Here is a 20,738-nt window from a genome sequence, read left to right on the forward strand (position 1 = left end):
ACTAGGTAGTGCCAGCATGGGCATAAATTGATATTTGGGAAACAACATATATGACAGTTCCACATCATCTGACTGACTCTGAAGACCATTCAGAGTAGCCATATGAAGTCCACATGGAGCCAGGTAACAAAAACCTGAACATGTCTTGTAAAATTTTGGCCATACTTCCCAGACCGAACAGTCTCAAATTTAACCCTTCACATCGCTCAGATGAGTAACATGGACAATTTTGATGGTCGCTGGTGGTTGAAAAACTCCTGATGTCTTCCATGCCTAGCTACCATAGCTACCTTTCGAGTTTTCTTGCATCCATACGAACTTGTACAAGACTTGACATGACTAGCTCGCCTGCCTGTCTCTTGGCCTGGCTGGCCTGAAGCTCTTCTCATTGCTTTTATAGGTAAATAAAGAGATCTTGCCTTAATTGCCACGGATTGTTTGGTATACACATGTACCCCTTGACAGTTAATTAGCTGCTGCAGCACGGAATTGTATTTTGTAAATTCCACGATCGAGGTGCCAAATACAAAAGGTTCTAAAGATTTGAACCATTGCCATTGCCCGGAAAATTTTCCTTTTAGAATTTTCATTTGTTCCGTTGTAATAGGTTATCTTATTCAGAGGACTTCAACATTTTGGGAAACGCTTTTGAGTGCCCGGCCCAAATGAACCTGTGATTTGTCGGACTTTCATGTGAACTTACCAGGATTTTGGTTATTCCGTGAAGCAACCAACTTTTATCCAAAGCCCAAGTGAGCTCGATGAATATGCATGTTTAATAAGCTTTGCGCTTAGTGGGAGATACATCCTTTTGATATCTAAGCTTTGCGCTTAGTGGGAGATACAATACCGATAGGTAACTAATTACTTACTGTGTCGTATACTCTATCGTTCAGGTGACACAATACTCATGTGGTACCGGAAGGCAGCCGTGCAACCACTGATGGAACCAACTGAAATCTGGCAAAACTGCATCTGAAACTCACGCCGCGACAATTATCGTACCATTATACGAGGGCTTTGCTATCGAATTGGTAACTTCAGCATCCACAGCTGATTATTTTGGTGCGCGCTTTTCTGCACAAATCAGCACGTCTAGAGAGAGCTTGAAAATATGTACTGAGTAGCTCTGAATGCTTCTTGGACTCGAACATGAAAGAACACTCTCATGCGCAGCAGCATTGTAACAAGTAATTAATTCCATGCATAACCATGCATGTTCTTCGATGGATCACAAGGAAAAATGACAACGAAATCAACTCACCGTGCTCTGTACTATAGCTAACAGATAACCACCCCAGGCTGTGTAGCATATAGAAAGGCAGATGGAGAGAGGTCTTATCAAGTCAGGTCATAGAAACGCATCGGTTAACCTAACCAAATGGGCCGGTACTCTCCTACGCGATCTCCCAACATTGATGGCGTTCATAACTAGATTGCAGAAGTTTATCGGAAGCTCTTGGAAATTTTACTGAAACTTTCAAAATTAGTTTTTATTGAAAGTTCCTGGAATTTGTTGAAAGCTCTGAGAAATTTACTGAAAGCTCTTGATTTTTCATAAACCATTGAGAATTGAAACTGGAAGCTCCAAAACATAGGGCGCGAACGACAAAGGATGATGGGGACCAGGGGAAGGAAGGTGCCGTCATCTATTTCGTTTTGGACCTTGTTAACCGGCAAGTCTAAGGGCCGGGTTCGTGATGTATGAGCCCGAAGCCCAGCCCACCAGAAGCCTAGGCTCAAGCTCAGGTCCAGATATAGAGATGCTCCCCAGTATACCTGGGCAAACCCCGGGCCGGGCCGGGTTCGGGCCGGGCTTCATAAAAGCCTGACGGCCAAACCTGAAGCCCGAAACACCGAAAATAGGCCATTTGCGCATTAAAATAATTATTTTTGGAATAAATAAATGATTTTTTATACCTATTTTTCCTTAAAAAATACCCGTTTTTAGTCACTTCGGGCTTTTTTCGGGCTTTCGGGCCGGGCTTGGGACTGAAAAGGGAGGCCCGAGCCCGGCCCGAGACGTCGGGCTTCAGGCCGGGCCGGCCGGGCCGGGCCACCCATGCCCAGGTATACTCCCCAGGCCTCAGTGCTCGAGCCCTGACCTGCCTCATGCCGCCTCCGACGTCAACATTCCTCTATTCCTAACCCAATCGCACACAATCGCTTTTGCGCAGCATGTTCGTGTTCTGTGGACATTTGCTTGGGTGTTCTTCTCCCCCTTATTTTTTGACAGAAAGTTCTTTTCTCCCCTTTGTTCATGGAATTCGCGCCGTCCCAATGGGAAACTTAAACCAAGTTGTCCATTCAAAAATAGATACTTCAAATATAAAGCGAACCGAGAGCCACCTATCATGGAGAACCTTGTGCTTTTCATCTTGTCCGCTCTTGAACTTGTGAAAACTTATACTCCGTACCTCGGTGGACTGGCACCAGTTCTAGTTCAAGTACCACGAGATGCGGTGACTAGTTACACATGTCTCTTAACTCCTAACTGTTTTCTCATGCAAACTAGGTAATATGTTGAGGTGAGAACTTACCGAATTTCTGACACTTTGACATCGAAAGATCCACTGCTGAAACGTGTAGTCTCATGATCAACTCTAATGCATAGACAAGTAAAAACCCAGGGAAGCCGGAAATAGCAGGATGCCCGAAATAGCTATTCCCTACTCGAACTTGAGGATTCTGGATGGTGAGACTGAGAGACGAGCTAACGATGTGTAAGAATGCAAGCAACACAAGACCTCCCGGTGACTCCTAACCCTATATGTGTACCAAATAAAGGCATCATATGCCTCCGTGGCTCCACACGAACTGTCATATGATCTCTTTCCTTCAATCAACAATTCAAGACATGTTCCTCGCTTCCTCTGGCTCAGGTTCTTGTAGCACTTGTGGCTCCCTCTTATATAGGGAGACAAAGAGATGACATTACCCATTCTGTGCATGCATGCTCAGGTCCGCATGTACATTGCAGTAAATTGCTTGATTGTTTCTAAAATATAAAATAAAATAAGACCAGCATTTTTAGCATGCAGTTGGACGGTAATTCGTTGTGTGCGACTTTGGTACCAAAACCAGAAGCGATATGCCACTTGTTTAATTATGTGAATAGTTATGTTGTTGTCACATGACACAGGCTGTGCCATCTGATGTGACTAGTACATTCATGAACATAAACAAGATACTCCGTATATCTGTTTTAGTACCAATACCAAAACTGGAAGCGATGCCACATACCCAGTATCGATCCCCGTGGGCCGCTTATACTCCGTACTTCATTTGTTCAATTGTAATAGGTCATCTTATTTAGAGGACTTCAACGTGATTTATTTATTTTTTTGACCGAAAACTGCAGGAGAGGCTCCAACAATGTGTGTATGTGTGTGTGTATATATATATATAATATAAAATAAAAAGAGCAACACAAAGAGAGTTACAGAGGGGGAAACAAAGGGAGGAAATAGGAAAAAACCTGCTCAAGGCACAGAGGCAAGGGAGACAAGCCAAACCCTTAGCGCCTCCTTGGCCCCAACAGAAAATCTACAGCTCTGAATCCTAAGAGAGACAGAGAACTTAGCAAACCAACCCTGAACCGACGGGGTCACATCGTTGAAAATTCTATCATTTCTACACTTCCAAATATCCCAGGAGGCAGAGATAAAGACTTCTCGGTAAATCTGCTGAGGCAAACAGGTCCTGACCAGGCTAAGCCGGTCAGCCACCTCGGCATGTGCATCCCCCGGGGACCAACTGACCCAAGTTTAGCCCAACAGTCCAAGCTGAAGCTGCAATCAAAGAACAAATGTTCCCTAGTTTTCCTGAGATTATAGTTACAAAGAACGCAGTTGAGAGTCCCATTTCTGTTGTAGTTCCTCCGATCCATCAAATCTCTGGTGTTGAGTCTGTCCCAGGAGAGCAGCCAAGCAAAGCCCTTCAATTTAGGAACACATTTATTTCTCCAAATCCAGGTGACCCGCATAGTGGGAGACGACGAGGGAAACAAAGGCGGAAGTAAGCAGAGGAGGAGAAGGACCCGGTGCTCCAGTGACAAATCCATAGATCCGAATCTTGTTGATGAAGGTTGATGCTAGCCAAATTGTTGAGGATGGTATTAAGCTCTTGAAAGGCCAACTCCGAGAGAGGTAGCACAAAGAGATCAAAGCGATCCTCTGCAATCGCAAAGTTGCAAAGCGTGATATCCTTATCCAAGGCAAAGGAGAAAGCCCTAGGGAACCTGTCACAATAAGGCTCCCCATCCCAAGCATCTCTCGAACGACAAAGACCTCCCATTGCCAGGCAAGGCCCTGGACACAGATTTGAAATTGGGGGCCAAAGCAACCAGGTCCCGCCACCAAAAGGACCCAAGCTTATCCTCTGCTGCAGGAACAAAATTCTCACAGTGTGACGAGATGAGCTTGACCCAAGGAATGTCCACGTGATTGTAGAATTTGAATAAGAATTTGACCATTTGAGCCTCATTGAACATGGAGAGGTCAAGAACCCCGAGGCCCCCTCTATTCTTAGGCCTGCACACCTTGTCCCAAGCTGCCAGAACCTTGCATCTTCTCGTGATCTCTGATTTATTCCACAGGCCGATGCGGCGACGCTTGTCCACAGCATTAATGAAGCCGTCTTGAACCTTGAACACACTTAGCGCAAAGGCCGGGAGCGATGAAAGCACCGATTCCACCACTTGCAGACACCCCCCAAAAGAGAGGAAGGAAGCACAAGAGGCCAGCCGCCGATCAATACGGTCAATGACAGGCATAAGATCCCGAATCCTGGGCCGGGAGGTGCCCACCGGCAACCCAAGATAGGTGAAGGAAAAGGAGCCAATGGAGCACCCCAGGGTGCCAGCAAGGACCTCGGTACGCTGCGGCGAGATGTTAATCGGGATCAAACAGGATTTGGCAAAGTTCACCCTGAGACCCGTGGCCTGGTAAAAGGACTGAAGCAAAGCTTTCAGACAAATGAGCTGAAGACCCGAAGCTTGCATGATGATAAGCATATCATCAGCGTACTGCACAATGGGAAAGTGAGCATCCCCATTAGGAATTGGCAGCCCCAAAACATTCAGCTGGAAAGCCCTGTTGATGATAGTCTGAAGCAGGTCAGCAGCGAGCACAAAGAGCAGGGGGACAGGGGATCCCCTTGTCGAACACCTCGAAGGCAGCGAAAGGGTTTGCCTGGCATGCCATTGAGAAGCACAGAAGAGGAACCAGAGGCCAACAGGTTTTCCATCCAACCAATCCACTTATCATCAAACCCCATACGCTGAAGAATAGCTAAAACACCCGAGTGTTCAATGATTTATTTTCAAAGAAATCCTCTGCGCGGTATCACATGATGTGTCCAAGAAATCCTCGAGTGGGATGCACAGATGCTGGGCACCTTTTTTTTCGAAAAGGGAGATCTTTCCGGCCTTTTGCATCGAAACGATGTACACAACTAATTTATTATTGCAAAGTTAAATCATCTCAACACACCAATTATATATGGATCACACAAAGTGGACACAAAAAAAAGTCAAAGAGTAAATTTAATTTTTCATTTCTTTTGATACAATCTACCCCATTTAAAAGAATTTCTAAAATTATACCACATTTAATCAAACCGTTGCCACTAATTACCCTTTTTAGTATCCCTAAATCCTAAGTTTAATGACAGGCGGGGCCCACTTTCCAGGCTTAGGTGTCGTGCCACGCTGGCCTTTGGGGTCGACGAATAAGGCGGGGACGGTGATCGCTAGTGATTGCCGCCCACCGCGTTGATCTCTGGAGCAATTAAGCCGCAGCCAATTAAGCATCGCATGCAAGAGTGTGGATCGATCGAATTGATCTCTCGAGCACGCTGCAGCCAAAGAATCCCCATGCGTGCGATATCATGGCGCTCGCGTCCAAGCAGCTGGCAATCCTACTCCTGTTCCTCGGCAAAAACGCAGACAAAGACGCTGGGATTGCGTCGCCGGCCGTGCATGAACATGCCGCCGCCACCTAACCCTAGGTCCAAGTCCAGGTGCAGTCAGGTGCCCCAAGTTAGGTCCCACTGAACCGGCCCATGCGACCGGTTCGACCCTAAAGGCCAACGTGGGACGCCACCACCTAAGTTTGAAAGTGGGACCTGCCTGTCATAACACGTGGAATTTGAGGAAAAATACTAAAAGTGGTAATTAGTGGCATATGTTTGACTAAACGGGGTATAATTCTAGAAATTCTCTTAATGGAGTAGATTGTGTCAAAAAAAATGAAATTCACTCTAAGACAAAGAAGCAAAAGGTCTTGAGAAAAAATGTTTATGCATCCCGCAGTCTAGCAACACACCGCCAGCCAGCCTGGTTGGAGATTTCCCGAACGACCATCTCCTGCCTAATGCACCCAGAAGCCAAATGCTCCTGCTTATCCACGGGAAAGAGGAAAGACCACACGCGGATCAGTGACGTGGCTATGGCATCTTAGTAGCCGGATGATTGCAGAGACTACATTTTCGTAACAAGAATATTCACGATGCCTTCCATGTCTACAACTACTTGCTAGAGCGCGTAAGTTTCTGGCCACGTGTAGTTTTGTGTATCTCTCGGCTCCGTGCTCATCTCTTTTATTGGCACGGTTAAAAACCGTGAAACATAAACAAGACTGGAACCAGGTTACTAACATGGTTCCATTTTTAAGTGTAAATCCATTGCAGAGAGAATGTTTTGGATTATAAACATAAATACAAGAAACTACAAATTAACTCTATAACTAAGAATGATCTTTTCTAAACAAATCTTCTAGGCGGTGTCAATTTTCGCAACATGAAGTACCGCCAAGTTAGGCTTCAGAAAATATACTAAAGTGTGAATGAGATAATCTTGGTTCATCATTTTCGACCCTGGTTAACTGACTAAAACGAGCAAGGCCCAGATCCTAAGAACTAAAGCTTAAAAGGCGACAGGCTCCAGAAGTCCAGATGTATATATGAGCCTCAAGTCCAGCCCACTACCAAGCTTGAAGTCCAGACGGGGAGATGCTCCCCTGAACCTCATCATGCAATCGCACGAGCTCTGCTCTGCGATACCGCTGCCGGCGAACTGCTTCTCCTCAGCAGCTGATTAACTAGGCCGAACAATTTAAAGACAAGTTTGGTTAAGAGTGTTAATTTCCAACAACTGCTGATGGATGGAGAAGCTCCTAAGGATTTCACGCCTTCGCTCTTTTTTTAGTTGTCCATGAAGAAAAAGTGTCCTAGATCTTCGCTGCCCTGTTAGATCCAACACGCGGCCCATCATTGTCTTCTGATCCATTGCTCCTGCCAAATCCTTAGATGCATGACAGGTTGCAGATGACTTCTCCTGCTACACATCCCAGGTGACACGGTTTGTTCTCAAACTCTTACTATCGTGTGGAAGATATGGGACTCCGTGAAACAGACTTTGCTCGTGCATTTGGCAGCGTGAATCAATCGATGCAGGAACAAGGGAGTAGGGACAAGAACACATTTCGGAAAGGAAAAAAAAGATGAACTTGGACTTGGCAAATAAATGAGTGTGAATGTACACACTGTTGAGTAGGGCACATGTTATTTAAATCTATTTTTTGAATCTGTACATTTTTTTTCGAGTATGAAGTGTATAATAAGCATATATTTCCTCTTGCGTTAGTGCTCCCATAATGCCGATGTATCCAATGCAACTGAAACTCTAATGTGCTCAATTTCTACATGCCCGGCACAAACTAATTACATACACAAGAAAACAATTGTATCATTTGTTATTTGTTTTCATGCAGCCAAATTCAACAACTGAAAATTAGTTCATTGCAACACCAGCCATAGTACTCCATCATATATGCCGAATATTCTCTTTGGGCCAACTCGCTCCAATTAGGAGGAAAAAACATTTCGGGCCAATTGGCACCTCGCGGGGAAAAATGTGGCAGAAACAGAAGAAAATGAATCTATGGTAAACCCATGTCAAGGACCGGAGAGCTGCAGTAAATTGAAGAAATTAGAGAAAAGTACTTTTTTCGTCTCTCAACTTGCCGGAAAGTTCGCTTTTCGCCCCTCAAAAAAAATTCGTACTTTTTTCGTCCCTTAATTTTCAAAACCGGACACTTTTAGTCCCTCGGTCCATCCAAAGTGGTTTTCCTAGCCACCTGTCTGGTTTTCGCATAGGTTTTTTCACTTTTTTTTACAATCAAGATATGGATGATGCAGATGGAGGAGAAGTACAACCAGTGCCTGGACGAGATCTAGAGCACGACGACGGCCAATTTCAACAGCCTCGACGGTCACGGGATTAAGTGCAAACCGGACACGTGGCTAGACAAACCGCTTCGGATAGCCTTAAGGACTAAAAGTGTCCGGTTTTGAAAGTTGAGGGATGAAAAAAGTACGAATTGTTTTTGAGGGACGAGAAATGAACTTTCCGGCAAGTCAAGGGACGAAAAAAGTACTTTTCTCGAGAAATTATGACCTATAACGTCCATGACAGTTGATACTTCTGTGATGCGAGAGCTCCTGATGCCTCCTAACCCTAGATCTAGGTCTATGATGACCTATAAAAAAAGATCTAGGTCTATGATGGCAAAAGTCAATACCTCTACATGAATTGTTCTGTCTCTAGATCTTTGCTTTCCTTACGCATGAAAAGAAGCCCATTTTCACTCAACATGCCCTTCTTATGGACCCAAAGAAAGTATGAAATGATTAAGATTCAAGATATTGTACTCTCTGATTCATTGCGCAGTGATTCAATGTCCGGCGCAGTCCACTTCAATGAGCGTGTATTGGTCACTGAGCGAAGCTAGAACATTTATGTCCTCATAAAATGGGCGATCATATTGTACCAACATTTCAAAGTTCATTAATTCATCTCACAGGACATGAAATATTTTCTCACCAAAAAAAGATAGAATATCTCTAATATTAAACTTACACAAATTAACATTATTAAGAATATGATGTCTATTAGAAGGTCTTAAGTGAACTGAGGTCAACAGCCGCATGGACTCACATGATACCCTCTCAGCTAGGATTAGTGAGGAGTTGGTAACCGGGAGACTCATGATGCTTCCTAGGTCTTTACTCTCTAGAAAATGATATTCGTGCTGTAAAGTCCTTTATAAAGGAACAGAATGAAGGATGGTGCCCCAATGGCTTGCTCGCTGAGTGATGAAAAGTCCTACGTTGGCCTTGATATGGTGGGTCTATGAGGCATCGGGAACTCTAATCCTAAATAATTGTAGACTTTGACCCTATGAACTTTGAGTGCCAAGTTACGTGCTCACTGTTCTTTGATTCCCATATGGTCTTTGTTCTCTATACACAAGATGACATGACATGCCCGATTCGGGGTCCCTACGGTCATGTATCCAGGAACACCAGCATTGTTTCCCCGCACTGAACATCAGATCTAGAGATGATACAATTCCAACGGGGTATTATCCTGAACCATCGGATGGCTGCAGCGTCAGAAATCAACATGAGTTTGTCTTTTGACACTTGGTACAGCATCAACATCAGTCATTGGCGAAGCCTTGAAAAGCAAAACCAGTGCGCAGGATGACCTTTATGGCAGCAGTTTAGAGTTCTAGACTCATTTCACATGTTTCTTTCCTAAGTGAAATGATCACCTACGCACTGCTCGCTGTCAACTGAAGATATTCATACAGCGTACCACCTGGTTCACCGAAAATGGTTAATACAGAAACAGATCTGACAGTAAAGTACTGGGCATCACACAGCGTTACTGTAAAAGCAGCAAATCAGTGACGAGCCCGGCAGTGGTGGCCGCTTTGAGCAGAAAATTTTCAAGTTGTCTTAATTTTGATTTCAAATGGCAGAGCAACTTGTGCAAATCTAATGCAGAACGTTAAAAAACCCGTAGGAAAAATCTGTCAACCCGGGGTACTCTAACGAATATAGTAATAAAGACCCCAGAGTAATGTACCACGTGGCAAACATGGTTAGCGATTCAAACAATATACTCCCTCCGTCCAACAAAAGATGTGTCAAGTTTATCAAAATTTGAATGTATCTAGACATGACTTAGTGTATAGATGCATTCAAATTTAATCAAAATTGAGACATCTTTTATTGGACGGAGGGAGTATAAAAAAAAAGACCCAGAGTTACAAAATGTAACTGGCTCCCCTGTTCAGGTGTGTAATGAGCGGTATGACACTCATTTGGAAACTAATGTTTATTGTATTGATCTGCAGTACATAAGAATGATTGAAGACGGTCAGCTAATTAGAGAGAACAGGAGAGAATATTTGAAAAGTTTCACATTTTATTTTGGAGCAGTGCAACGCGCGTGGGTTTATTCAAATGAGAAAGCTACATCTTTATCAGAACGGCACCTCGTACTCTTGGCTTACAAGATTTTCTTAACTTCTACTGATGATGTTGATGCATTACGACCAAAGGCTAAGACATTTCGGCCAATATGACAGGCTTGAGTGTGGTGTCTCAAGTTAGAGCCATGGAGCCATCTGATCTGATGATACGGAATACAAGTCCCCTTCACTTGCATCGTCTCTGTTCTTTACTTTGGGAGAACCACAATGATGCTCGATCCTCACTAGCTACATCAGTCAAGGAACCTCCCAAGCAATGTGCGTGTCATATCATCTAGTTCTTACAGAACCAGACCAGATGGAGATCTAGGAACAGTTTATATCTCGTGTCCCACTGAAAGAGTTAGGAGTTTAAGTCTAATATTGGGGGGCTAGGGTTCCCGATGCCTCATAGACCCACCATTCAAAGCCACCTAGCAGCCATCTGGATTCTGGAACACTTCATCACTCATATAGCGGGCATTTGGGTGTACCTCCTTCCTTCTGTTCCTTTATATATGAGTAAATTTCAAGAAACTACAGTATTTGAGGCAAGTTTCTCATGGAACCACAGATCGAGTTAATTTTCTCGCGGAACCACAGAGTTTGTGTCTAATTTTCTCAGTTCACCCAAAACATGATTTGGGGCTCGTTTGACACGTTTTCTTACAAGTGGGACCCACTGTCAGGTGCCACGTCGGACCCCGACCTGCTAGCCTGTTCCGACACGACCCGTTAGCCCGAGCGCATCACTTTATCTATTTCGTCCGGCCCGATTAGAATTCCCCAACTCCGGAGACACGAACCCTATTCATCGCGTTCTTGCGATTTCCAGGCGATCCCTCCGAGTCCCCATGGATCTGAGCTACTTAAGACTCGATTAGTTCCATCTCACAGCCGCCGCCGTGAAGTTGTTGTTGTTTCCGTCCCTGATTTACTCTTTGCAGCTTCATCTATCACTACACCACAACACAGAATTCCCTACTGGGGTTGGTCGGGAAAAGTCTATGTATGTTGATACACTGTTGGTGGGGAAAGATGTTGGTCGGTAGTATTTCGCTTTGTACAGGACTGTTTGTCGGTCGGGAATGTAAAATCATTTGCTACAAGTCTGTCGCTTCCCATTCCCCTTCACAGACGTCCAGAAGACACGCGGCCGCCGCCGCTCTCGATGTACGGCCGTCGTGGTCTCTCCGCCGCCGCCCCGGCCACGCACAATCCTGACTTCCCCCGCCAAGAATCGCCGGCGCCGATGCCCCGATGCGCTCGACGGCCGCCCAGTCGCCCTAGCCGCTAGACCGCCTTCACCATCCTGCCTCTCGCTGCCGCTGCCCTCTGGACCGCAGCCCCAGGAGCTGTACCGCCACCCCGTCGTCACAGGAGCAGGACCGCTGCCCCGCCGTTTCCCCTCACAGAGGTGGTCCTGTGCCGTCTCCCCCCCCCCCCCCGGCCCCCCCCCCCCCCCCCCCCCCCGGACACACACACCCACCAAGCTGCCGGCGACGTCATCCGGGTGAGCTGGTCTCTCTCTCTGTGTGTGTGTGTGTGTGTGTGTGTGTGTGTGTGTGTGTGTGTGTGTGGTGAGGAGCTTCAAGAGGATTGAGGCGGAGATGAACTATAGTGTGCCGGCTGTTTTCTCTGTTTTGAGGTTGACATGCATTTCCTTTCCTATTTTCTTGGTTGTCTTGTTTGCTTCAGTTTTCTATCAAATCTGAGAGAAAACCTTCGTTTAATAAAAACATTTATTAGTGCTCACATGCTAAAAACAATCTGTGCTTACATGATAAAGTGATTTAGCACAGATGCTAAAAATAATTTGTGCTTACATGATGAAGTGATTCAGCATATAGGGGATCCATCAGAGATGGATACGTGATTATGGGCCTAGTAAGAAGGTAATGATCCTTGTTATAGGAAGAGAATGATTGTTTTGTTTTTCTTCATGAAGGTATGTAGCAGGACGTCCTTATCAAGCCAATAGAGATCAGGTTCAGAGCCTTGATCATGGCAACTTGGAAAGTAGGAATTGAAAGTAAATCCATCATATTTATCCAGTAAGTGTTTCTGTAGAGATTCTTGGCCAGCTTCACAAGCATTTATAAATCAGCAAACAAAATATTTATTTTCCCTAAGAAGACTACATGATAGCGTCGCACATATTTGATTGCCTTTTGGATTAGTGCCTAGCTTACATGCTTGGTGGAGTAAGCGTACATCAAAGAAAGGGTGAGCTGAACCATGCTCAGTATATAAAATACACTAAGCTCACTCAATACTCTAATTTTCAGGAGAAAAATTGGCAAGTGCAAGAGGAAGGGGTAAAGATGGTGGGGTCTAGAGGAGAAAAATGCTGTCAAGAGGTCCATATCATGGCCATCTAATGACTAGCAAGGTGATCGCCTACCCCGTGTGTTTGCTTGTATTGTTTGATGTATGCTGTTCTTATGCTAGTTTGGAAAGAGTAAATTATTCAAAGATTTTGGATAATTGAATCTATTATCTATTATCTATTATACTGATAATCTGAAGTTTTTTTGCACTTTGATAGTCTGATGTATGTAGATGAGGTCATTTTCTCCTGTGTTTGATGTGCTATTGAGTTCCGGTTCAAAGACTGCTGTACCTTCAATTTATATAAAAGAATCATCAATTTGACTAATTTACTAATTTTAGTACAGAGCAGTACGAGTGGCTATATATATTGCCACTTGTCTACTAAACACTACCATAACATTAGCAGGTTTTAGGAAATACACGAGCAACTGAGTCTTGATGCATCAGAATGGCAATTCTTTATGCCCTGTTTTAGTTGATTGAATGTCCTGTTTATATTCAAAAGGATATTATTATTATGCACTCAATCTAATTTCTGTTGAGCCTTGATGCATCAAAATGGCAATTCTCTACGCCCTGTTTTAGTTGATTGAATGTCCTGCTTATATTCGAAAGGACATTATTTACTCAATGTAATTTCTGTTGTGTTTGGTTCCCTGGACCAGAGGGTGCCGTAAGGGGAATTGGTCAGGTCACAGCTGTTTGGTTCCTTGGGTCTGCACTCTGCAGCACTTGGTGTCACCCAAGGTAAGTTCACAGCATCAAATTCCTCTCTTTTTTCACTAGTATATTTAGAGAACACAAGTTTTTAGAGATTTCAGTAGAGCAAAGGACAAATTCAGAGAACAGTTTTCAAGCCGAACTGAAATAAATCATGCTAGCTTGATAGCATGCTAGTTCTCCGGATCATACAGCCAAGTACTTCATATTTCCACAAACGAACACAAAATCTGAACCAAAACTCATGTTACAGTTTTGTAGATCTGAAATTTCTCAGTGAATGCCTCATGGCTACTGTTTTGTACAAGTTCTGTTATATACATCTACATAAATTGGTACAAAAAAGAGTGTGTTATCTTTTGAAAGTAAATTAATTAAGTGGATCTGCTACTATTCTGTTTTTGTATGATTTGGTTCATTGTGCTATTTCTCTGCTGTGATGTACCTAGATATGAGAAATGGCTGTTTCTTTTTATGTATGTGTGCTATATATATCTAGTGCCCTTGCTTTGTTTGCGCGGTCGATTGAAGATGGGGAGAAGTGGATTCACGGATGAAGGTGGCGCATCGATGATGTCATGGCTTCATGATTCCGCTTCGTGCACGTCGAGCCAGCAGAAGTGGGTAAGCCCAATTTGCAGTTTGGGGTTTGATTGAGTATGAGTATGTAATGCGGCTGTTCTGAGTTCTTTGATTTGTGCCATCTTGTGTGTAGTACGACGCTGCATTTCAAGACCCAGCTTATTTACGCTACCTAGAAGGTGATTTGCCCAGGAACGCAGTGGAGGCAGAAGCTGAAGTAGCCGCATTGGAAGAAAAGTTACTTCAAGAGAAGAGGAAGAACAAGAGCTGAGCGATGAATGTTTGGCATTTGAGTTTGAGTTGGCAGCGCAAGATCAAGTAATTGAGGAGCTGGAAGGGAAGTTGGAAGCTGAGAAGAAGAAGAATGAAGACCTCAAGTCCTTTGCATTTTCTGGCATTAGTGTAGCTGTCACCATATTAGCAGTGTTGGCCTGTGTGTATGATCTGTAAGATTTGATCTTGTTGTCTGTGAACTGTGAAGTTGTGTTCTGTTAGATTTGATCATGTAGCTGTTTGAACTGGCCTGTGTGTATTCATGTTATCAGTGAAGTGAAAATTTGACACCTTTTCAAAATGCCTGTGCTATGTTCTGTCAATTGAGCCGCCCATTGTACCTGTGAAGTGAAAACTTGGACACAATTTGAATATGAAAACCATTTGTAATGTGGCTACATCATTTGACAGCATTTTGAGACAGCAAATTTGACAGCATTTTGACAGTGTAAACATACATATTTGCACCAATCACAGCAAAATGTGAGAGAATAATGTGCAAGACAAATAAAGAGTAAAATGACAAAGCATAGAATAGCATCTTGGCATTAAGTTTCAACAACCTGAACTAGTGCATACATCACAGTAGTTTCATCACAACAAAAGGACACAGCATAGTAGTCAGAATGCTACATGACAAAGTTTCATCACAGAGAGCAAGATATGGCGGCTTAGGGGAAAACTTACTCCAATCCGGCTGCAGGGTCCGTCCAATCGATCTTCGGCGGCGCCATCTTTCACCGCTGGCGAACACCGGCCTCGTCTCCACCCCTTCCGCCTCTCCAGTTCAAAGAGAGCACGACGAGGACGAGCTCACAGTGGAGTGCGAGAAGGAGAAAAGGGAGGGGCCGGCTGAAATAGATTAAGAGATGCTGTCGGAACGGGCTAACGGGTCGGGTCAGGGTCCGACGTGGCACCTGACCGTGTGTCCCACCTGTAAGAAAACGTGTCAAACGAGCCCCAAATCGTGTTTTGGGTGAACTGAGAAAATTAGGCGCAAAACTCTGTGGTTCCGCAGGAAAATTAACTCGATCTGTGGTTCCGTGAGAAGCTTGCCTCAAATACTGTGATTTCTTGAAATTTACTCTTTATATATAGACCAAGAGAGATCACGATATTTCAGCACGCATGTCATTTCACATGCGTGTTTTCTAAGCGATCTATATATTCAATTATATAATTTAGACTGTAATGACCGACTCTAAGCAGTAATTCAGAAATCTGCAGTAACATCCTTTGGTGGGCAGAAACATAAAACGCTGTGTTACTCTTCAACAATCTATCGCAAAACATATCCATTATTTGTGGAAACGGGAAAACTCAGAAGCTGATAATGGGTGCAGACAAACTGCTCTGTGGACTATTAGTAGTTTGAGGACGGCAGTGTGCAACTGCAAACTGACTCGAATAATTTAGACTGAAATCGCCTATATACACTGCTCTGTATCAAATTAGTAAATTCGTACAGAGTATCAGTAAGAAAGCCTCATTGTGAAAGGCAAACAAAACGTAACTAGATCCCTGTCCTGGTGTGACATCCATTTAGAGGAAAAAAAATGTGAGAAGTTTCATAATTTGTTTTTCTGCAGTGCAATGCTGAGTTTATTCAAATGCGAAAGGTACACCTTTAAATGGACCTCATAATCTTGGCTTTTCAAGATTTTCTCAACCACTGATGTTGATGCATTACAAAGTGCCAAACGGTGAGACATTTAGGCCAATATGAGGGTTTTGCACATGGTGTCTCAAGCTGGACCCATCCAATGATCCGGAAACAACTCCAATTTACATGGATTTTCTTTGAAGTTGAGACTTGCCCAAGCACAACAATGTTCCTCACTAACTACATCATCTCGTCGTTAGAGAACCAGATGAGACAGGCATCAAGGAACAATTTGTACCTTCACATGGCAGTCAAGGTATATGGGATCAAAGTCTACAACATTTGGGGACTAGAGTTCCCGATGCCTCATAGACCCACCATTCAAAGCCAACTAGCAGCCATCTGGAACACTTCGTCACTCACATAGCAGTCATTTGGGTCGACCTCCTTCCTTCTGCTCCTTTATAGAGACCAAAAGAGATCACCATAACCAATAAATAACCCTTTTATTCATGCGATTATTCAGCATGCATGTCATTTCATATAGTTTTTTCTTTCTATAAGCGATCTATATATTTAGTGATATAATTTAGACTGTAGTGACAGACTCTAAGCAGTAATTCAGAAATCTGCACTAAAATTCAATAAGTTGCATACTGAACATCCTTCGGTGGGACCTAAAACGCTGTGCCATTCTTAAGCTATCTATGGCAAAACATATCAGTTACTTACAGAAACGGGAAAACTCAGAAGTTCATAATGGGTGCAACCAAACTGCTTTTTTTTTATGGAAACGGGAAAACTCTGAAGTTGATAATGGGTGCATACAAACTACTACCTCCGATCCTAAATTATTGTCAAAATATTACATGTATTTAGACACATTTTATGAATAGATATATCCATATTTGGGCAATTTGAGACAAGAATTTAGAATCGGAGGGAGTACTTTGTGGACTATTACTATTTTGAGGACAGGAGTGTGCAACTGCAAACTGACTCGAATAATTTAGACTGTGAAATCGCCTACATGCACTGCTCTGTATCAAATTAGTAAATTCGTACAGAGTATCAGTAAGATAACACACAATCAGAGATAAGCTCGGCAGCAGGAGTGGCTGCTTTGAGCAGAGACGATTCCAGATTAGGTGTCTATTTTCTTAACTCCTTTCTTATATGCAGGAGCAGAGTGTCTGCTTTGTTCCCTAAAACAGAAGGTAAGAACACTAATTGTATGGAGAAACTTACTTTTCTCATCAACCAAAGAGTCGAAGAGTTTGCTTTTATGTCTCTAAAAAAGAAGAAGCTAATGAACAATGTTCCTCACTAACCAAATCGTCGCGTCCTCGGAGAACCAGATGAGACGAACATCTAGGAACAATTTGTACCTTCACATGGCAGTCAAGGTCTATGGGATCAAAGCCTACAATATCTAGGGACTAGAGTTCCCGATGCCTCGTAGACCCAACATATCAAAGCCAAGGTAGCAGCCAGCCCAGACTCTTCATCACTCAGCTAGCAGGAAGTTGGGTCGACCTCCTTCGTTCTGCTCCTTTATAGAGCAAAGGAGATCACCGTGACAAAAAATTAATTTCCTTTTCACCCATGCAATTATTCAGCACCCATGGCACACACATGATACTATAGAGTGTACTGGCCGACTCTAATCGGTAGTTCAAAAGTCTGCAGTAAAATTCAATGAGTTAACTACATTGAATATCGTAAAAGAATATAAGAACACGTACCGAAAAACCTACTCCCTCCGTTCCAAATTAACTGACGTGAATTTGTGTAAATTTTTATACAAATCAACGTCAGTTAGTATGTTTTTTCATCCCTCAACTTGTCACACGATTTGCTTTTGGTGTCTCAAGAACAATTCATTCATTTTTCGTCCCTCGAGCTGCAAAATCAGATATACATTTGATCCCCAACCTGGTCCCAAGTGGTATGTTTGATGACTTGGACTGGTTTTTTGCGTAAGTCCATATCAAATCTCCTCGCCCTCGCTGCCATGTCCTGCCCTGGGAAGGACGCGGCGCCGCGGCGGCCGTTGCCGTTCCTGAAGATGTACTACTGCTTGTGCTTGGGCTTCTCCTGCCTGCAAGCGGCGGCGGAGCAGCTCGACGGACAAGTCCGAGCCGAGCCCGTCCTGCGAAAGCGACATGCCGATCGAGGGCAGACAATGCCTAGGCGCGGAGCCGGACGTGCGGCCGCTCAGAAGAAAGAAGCAACATATTGCTATCCTCCTCATTGGCTTTGGGCGCAGAGAGCAAGGCGGCGGCCGGCTGCGAGTTGCTGGAGACGAGCTATCTTGACTGCCCACCAACTGCTCGACGAAATGGCCAGGTTTAGGAGGAGGAAGAAGATGATGAGATGGATGCCAACTTGGACTGCCGATGGCACGCTCCACGTTGTTTTGTTCTCCCCCTGCCGCCTCACGCCCAGAACGCACCGCCTGAGCCGTCGCCAGCCTCTGCCGCCGATGTCCAGTCTACACTCCGTCGACCCCCCGCGTCCCTCGCGCGGTTGCTCTCCAGTCTCCATCGCCAGCTAGTCCCCCCGGCCCGCCGCCTCGCCCTCATCGTCGTCATCGACCACCCTTACAGCGCCCAACTCAAGGTAATTATACCTCTGCCTCTCTCAGTCGTCCTCCTCTATGCGCCCCTGAATTCAAGAAGAATGGTAGACTGAAGGCTCTAATTCAGTATCCAGATTTTTGTTTAGATTGGTGGTATCTTTTTGTTTGCTGCCTGATTAATGCTCATGCAACTGGTGTGTAGTTTTGCTTGGGTGCATTTTCATGCTTCTTCACCCAATCGTGGAATGCTGTGGAGAAGCCACTGGTTATGCAATTCAAAGCCATTGATGTGCTCATTGTTGGCAGCAAGGTTTTACGGTGCTTCGAAGCCCAATCTTTATTTGTTGACATCAAGTATGGAGTTTACAACATATAGTTATATCATTTTGTGAAGAACGATCCTATTGCTTTTTAGGAAGGACATGTACATATACGGTTATTATTTTGTGACCAGAATATATTCTCATATGTTTACTGATCCATACCTTAAATTAACATGAAAGGCCTACTGCATTTGTTTTTAAGCTTCGATGTTTCCCCTACCATCAGTCTATCACCATCGACTATAAGTAGCATCTATCTATATCTCTCTGAATCTATTTTTGTTAAAGAACTTGATATGTACAGGTGGACTGATGTTTGCAACAATAAATGGCGACATTGAGACTTGCTAAGGATTTTTTTTTTTCAATGCTTCCAGCTGGTAGAAAACTAAACTGACCGAGCATTCGCATGTATCCTTATTCCTTGCTTCCTTCTTTCCTGTATATTTTTTTTGAAGTGGACACTAGTGTTGGAAGTGATATTCCAATAAGTGTTCTGTAGTAGTGTATTAATGCCACTCATAAATAGGTACAATTGGATATTTTGATATTCTTGTCAAGATGATCGTGCATATTGTTTGCATATTTTCATGGCACTATCTCCTTGTTGGACTGATTTATCCTTGTTTTTTGGACAACATGGTTGATTTCTCTCCCATGCAAATAGTCTTTCTTTTTAGAACTCCCATGCAAATAGTCAAAACAACAAAATTGGAGTCATGAATCAATGGGCTAAGAAAGGAGTCTTTTCAACTACTGGGCTAGAAAGTCTGCTGGCGCTGGGCCTCAGCTGCCGCAACATAACGACATCGTTAAAGGCCATCGAATCGATTAAATAGCTGGCTTGGCCCACGATGAGGCGATCTCCCGCCGTTTCTCGCCTTTAGTTGCCTTTGCAGCACTCCAAGTAGAGGCCCAGCATAGCTCTTTTATATTGACGGGTTTTTTCACAAAGCCCCTCTATTTCCAGAAATTAACAAGCACTAAGTAGAGACATTCACGTGCTGAAAAAATAATTTGTTGAGATGCAAGAAAAATCTGAAAAAAGAACTATTAGTACAGTGTAATTCAGTTATGTGTTTGTAAATTTCCGTTGAAAAACATATGCTCTTCCATGAAAAGATATTATAAGAACTTAGCCGAAGAGAAAGACATGCATATGTCTAAATGTTTGCAGTTTTTTCAAACTTTATTTTATGAATACGTGCTTCTGGGAGCTATTTTGCTTCTCGTGTGCTCTGTGTACTCCATCCGAATTTACGTTGATTTACTACAACTTTGTATGTACTAAATCAACGACATTTATTATGGATCGGAGGAAGTACTGCTAAACAAGGTTACAATTATAGGAACTGTATACCTCTTTTTCAAGGCCACACCTGTATGTTGAGCAAGAAGAAGGGTGGGAAGAGCAAGTCACACTATATTAAATTTAGGAGCATGTTTACGTCATTTGCCTGGTTTTCTACTCCTAATAGTTTTTTCGGAAGTGTTTGGGGTTTTACTTGTTCTTCGTCTTCATCGTCCTAGCTTGCCGCCGGAGTCCAGAGAGTTGCCGTGTCGTGAGTTTGTGGCTTTTTTGACACATCACTGAACTAAACAAAAATGGGACATTCGTTAGTAGCCGTGTAATTTGTGGATGTAGGCTACTGCCAAAATGATAAGTAATTAATAACTAATTAATTATTGATATATTAATGTCATGACAACAATATCCGTTGCAACACTATTAAAACCGATGTCCTAACTTTATTCTCAAGCCTTTGTGGAGGAACATGTTCCAAGGATCCTTGAAATTTGAAAACAACGTTCTATTTGACAACATCCAACTACAACTAATATCTCAACTCACAAGTAGACATAATTAATTAGAGAGGCACATGCAAGACAATCGAAATCAAATGCACAAAACAACGAAAAATTTCAATCCTGAGTAAGAGACAGTTTTGAGTTTTCATCGATGGAAACCATAAAGGCTCGTACAAGGGTTATTTCCAAAT

At 43.5% G+C, this 20,738-nt stretch overlaps 1 protein-coding gene and 1 long non-coding RNA gene across 7 annotated transcripts; both read left to right on the forward strand.

Annotated features, from left to right (window-relative positions):
- The first annotated feature begins 11,786 nt into the window (after positions 1-11,786).
- Positions 11,787-14,532, forward strand: LOC100824339. Of its 6 annotated transcripts, XR_002960380.1 has the most exons (5): positions 11,794-11,835; positions 12,271-12,376; positions 12,611-12,714; positions 13,322-14,000; positions 14,092-14,532. It is a non-coding gene; the product is annotated as an uncharacterized LOC100824339 (long non-coding RNA). The 6 variants fall into 6 exon arrangements; XR_002960381.1 differs by lacking the exon at positions 12,271-12,376 and having other exon boundaries at positions 11,787-11,835; XR_002960379.1 differs by having other exon boundaries at positions 12,271-12,714.
- Positions 14,533-17,788: 3,256 nt separating this feature from the next.
- LOC106866803 lies at positions 17,789-19,261 on the forward strand. Its single transcript, XM_014902613.2, has 2 exons — positions 17,789-18,456; positions 18,618-19,261. Exons 1-2 carry the CDS (start codon positions 18,211-18,213, stop codon positions 18,789-18,791), a joined length of 420 nt encoding a protein of 139 aa, XP_014758099.1. The 5' UTR covers positions 17,789-18,210; the 3' UTR covers positions 18,792-19,261.
- Positions 19,262-20,738: the final 1,477 nt, after the last annotated feature.

The sequence above is a fragment of the Brachypodium distachyon genome, chromosome 4, assembly GCF_000005505.3.
Source record: "Brachypodium distachyon strain Bd21 chromosome 4, Brachypodium_distachyon_v3.0, whole genome shotgun sequence".
NCBI lineage: Eukaryota > Viridiplantae > Streptophyta > Magnoliopsida > Poales > Poaceae > Brachypodium > Brachypodium distachyon.

Bases quoted from the DNA above. Each gene is read 5' to 3' on its own strand.
- LOC106866803 (XM_014902613.2), top strand. From the start codon at position 18,211: ATGGATGCCAACTTGGACTGCCGATGGCACGCTCCACGTTGTTTTGTT. The intron at 18,457-18,617 runs GTAATTATACCT...ACTGGTGTGTAG, and splicing joins CTTACAGCGCCCAACTCAAG to TTTTGCTTGGGTGCATTTTC.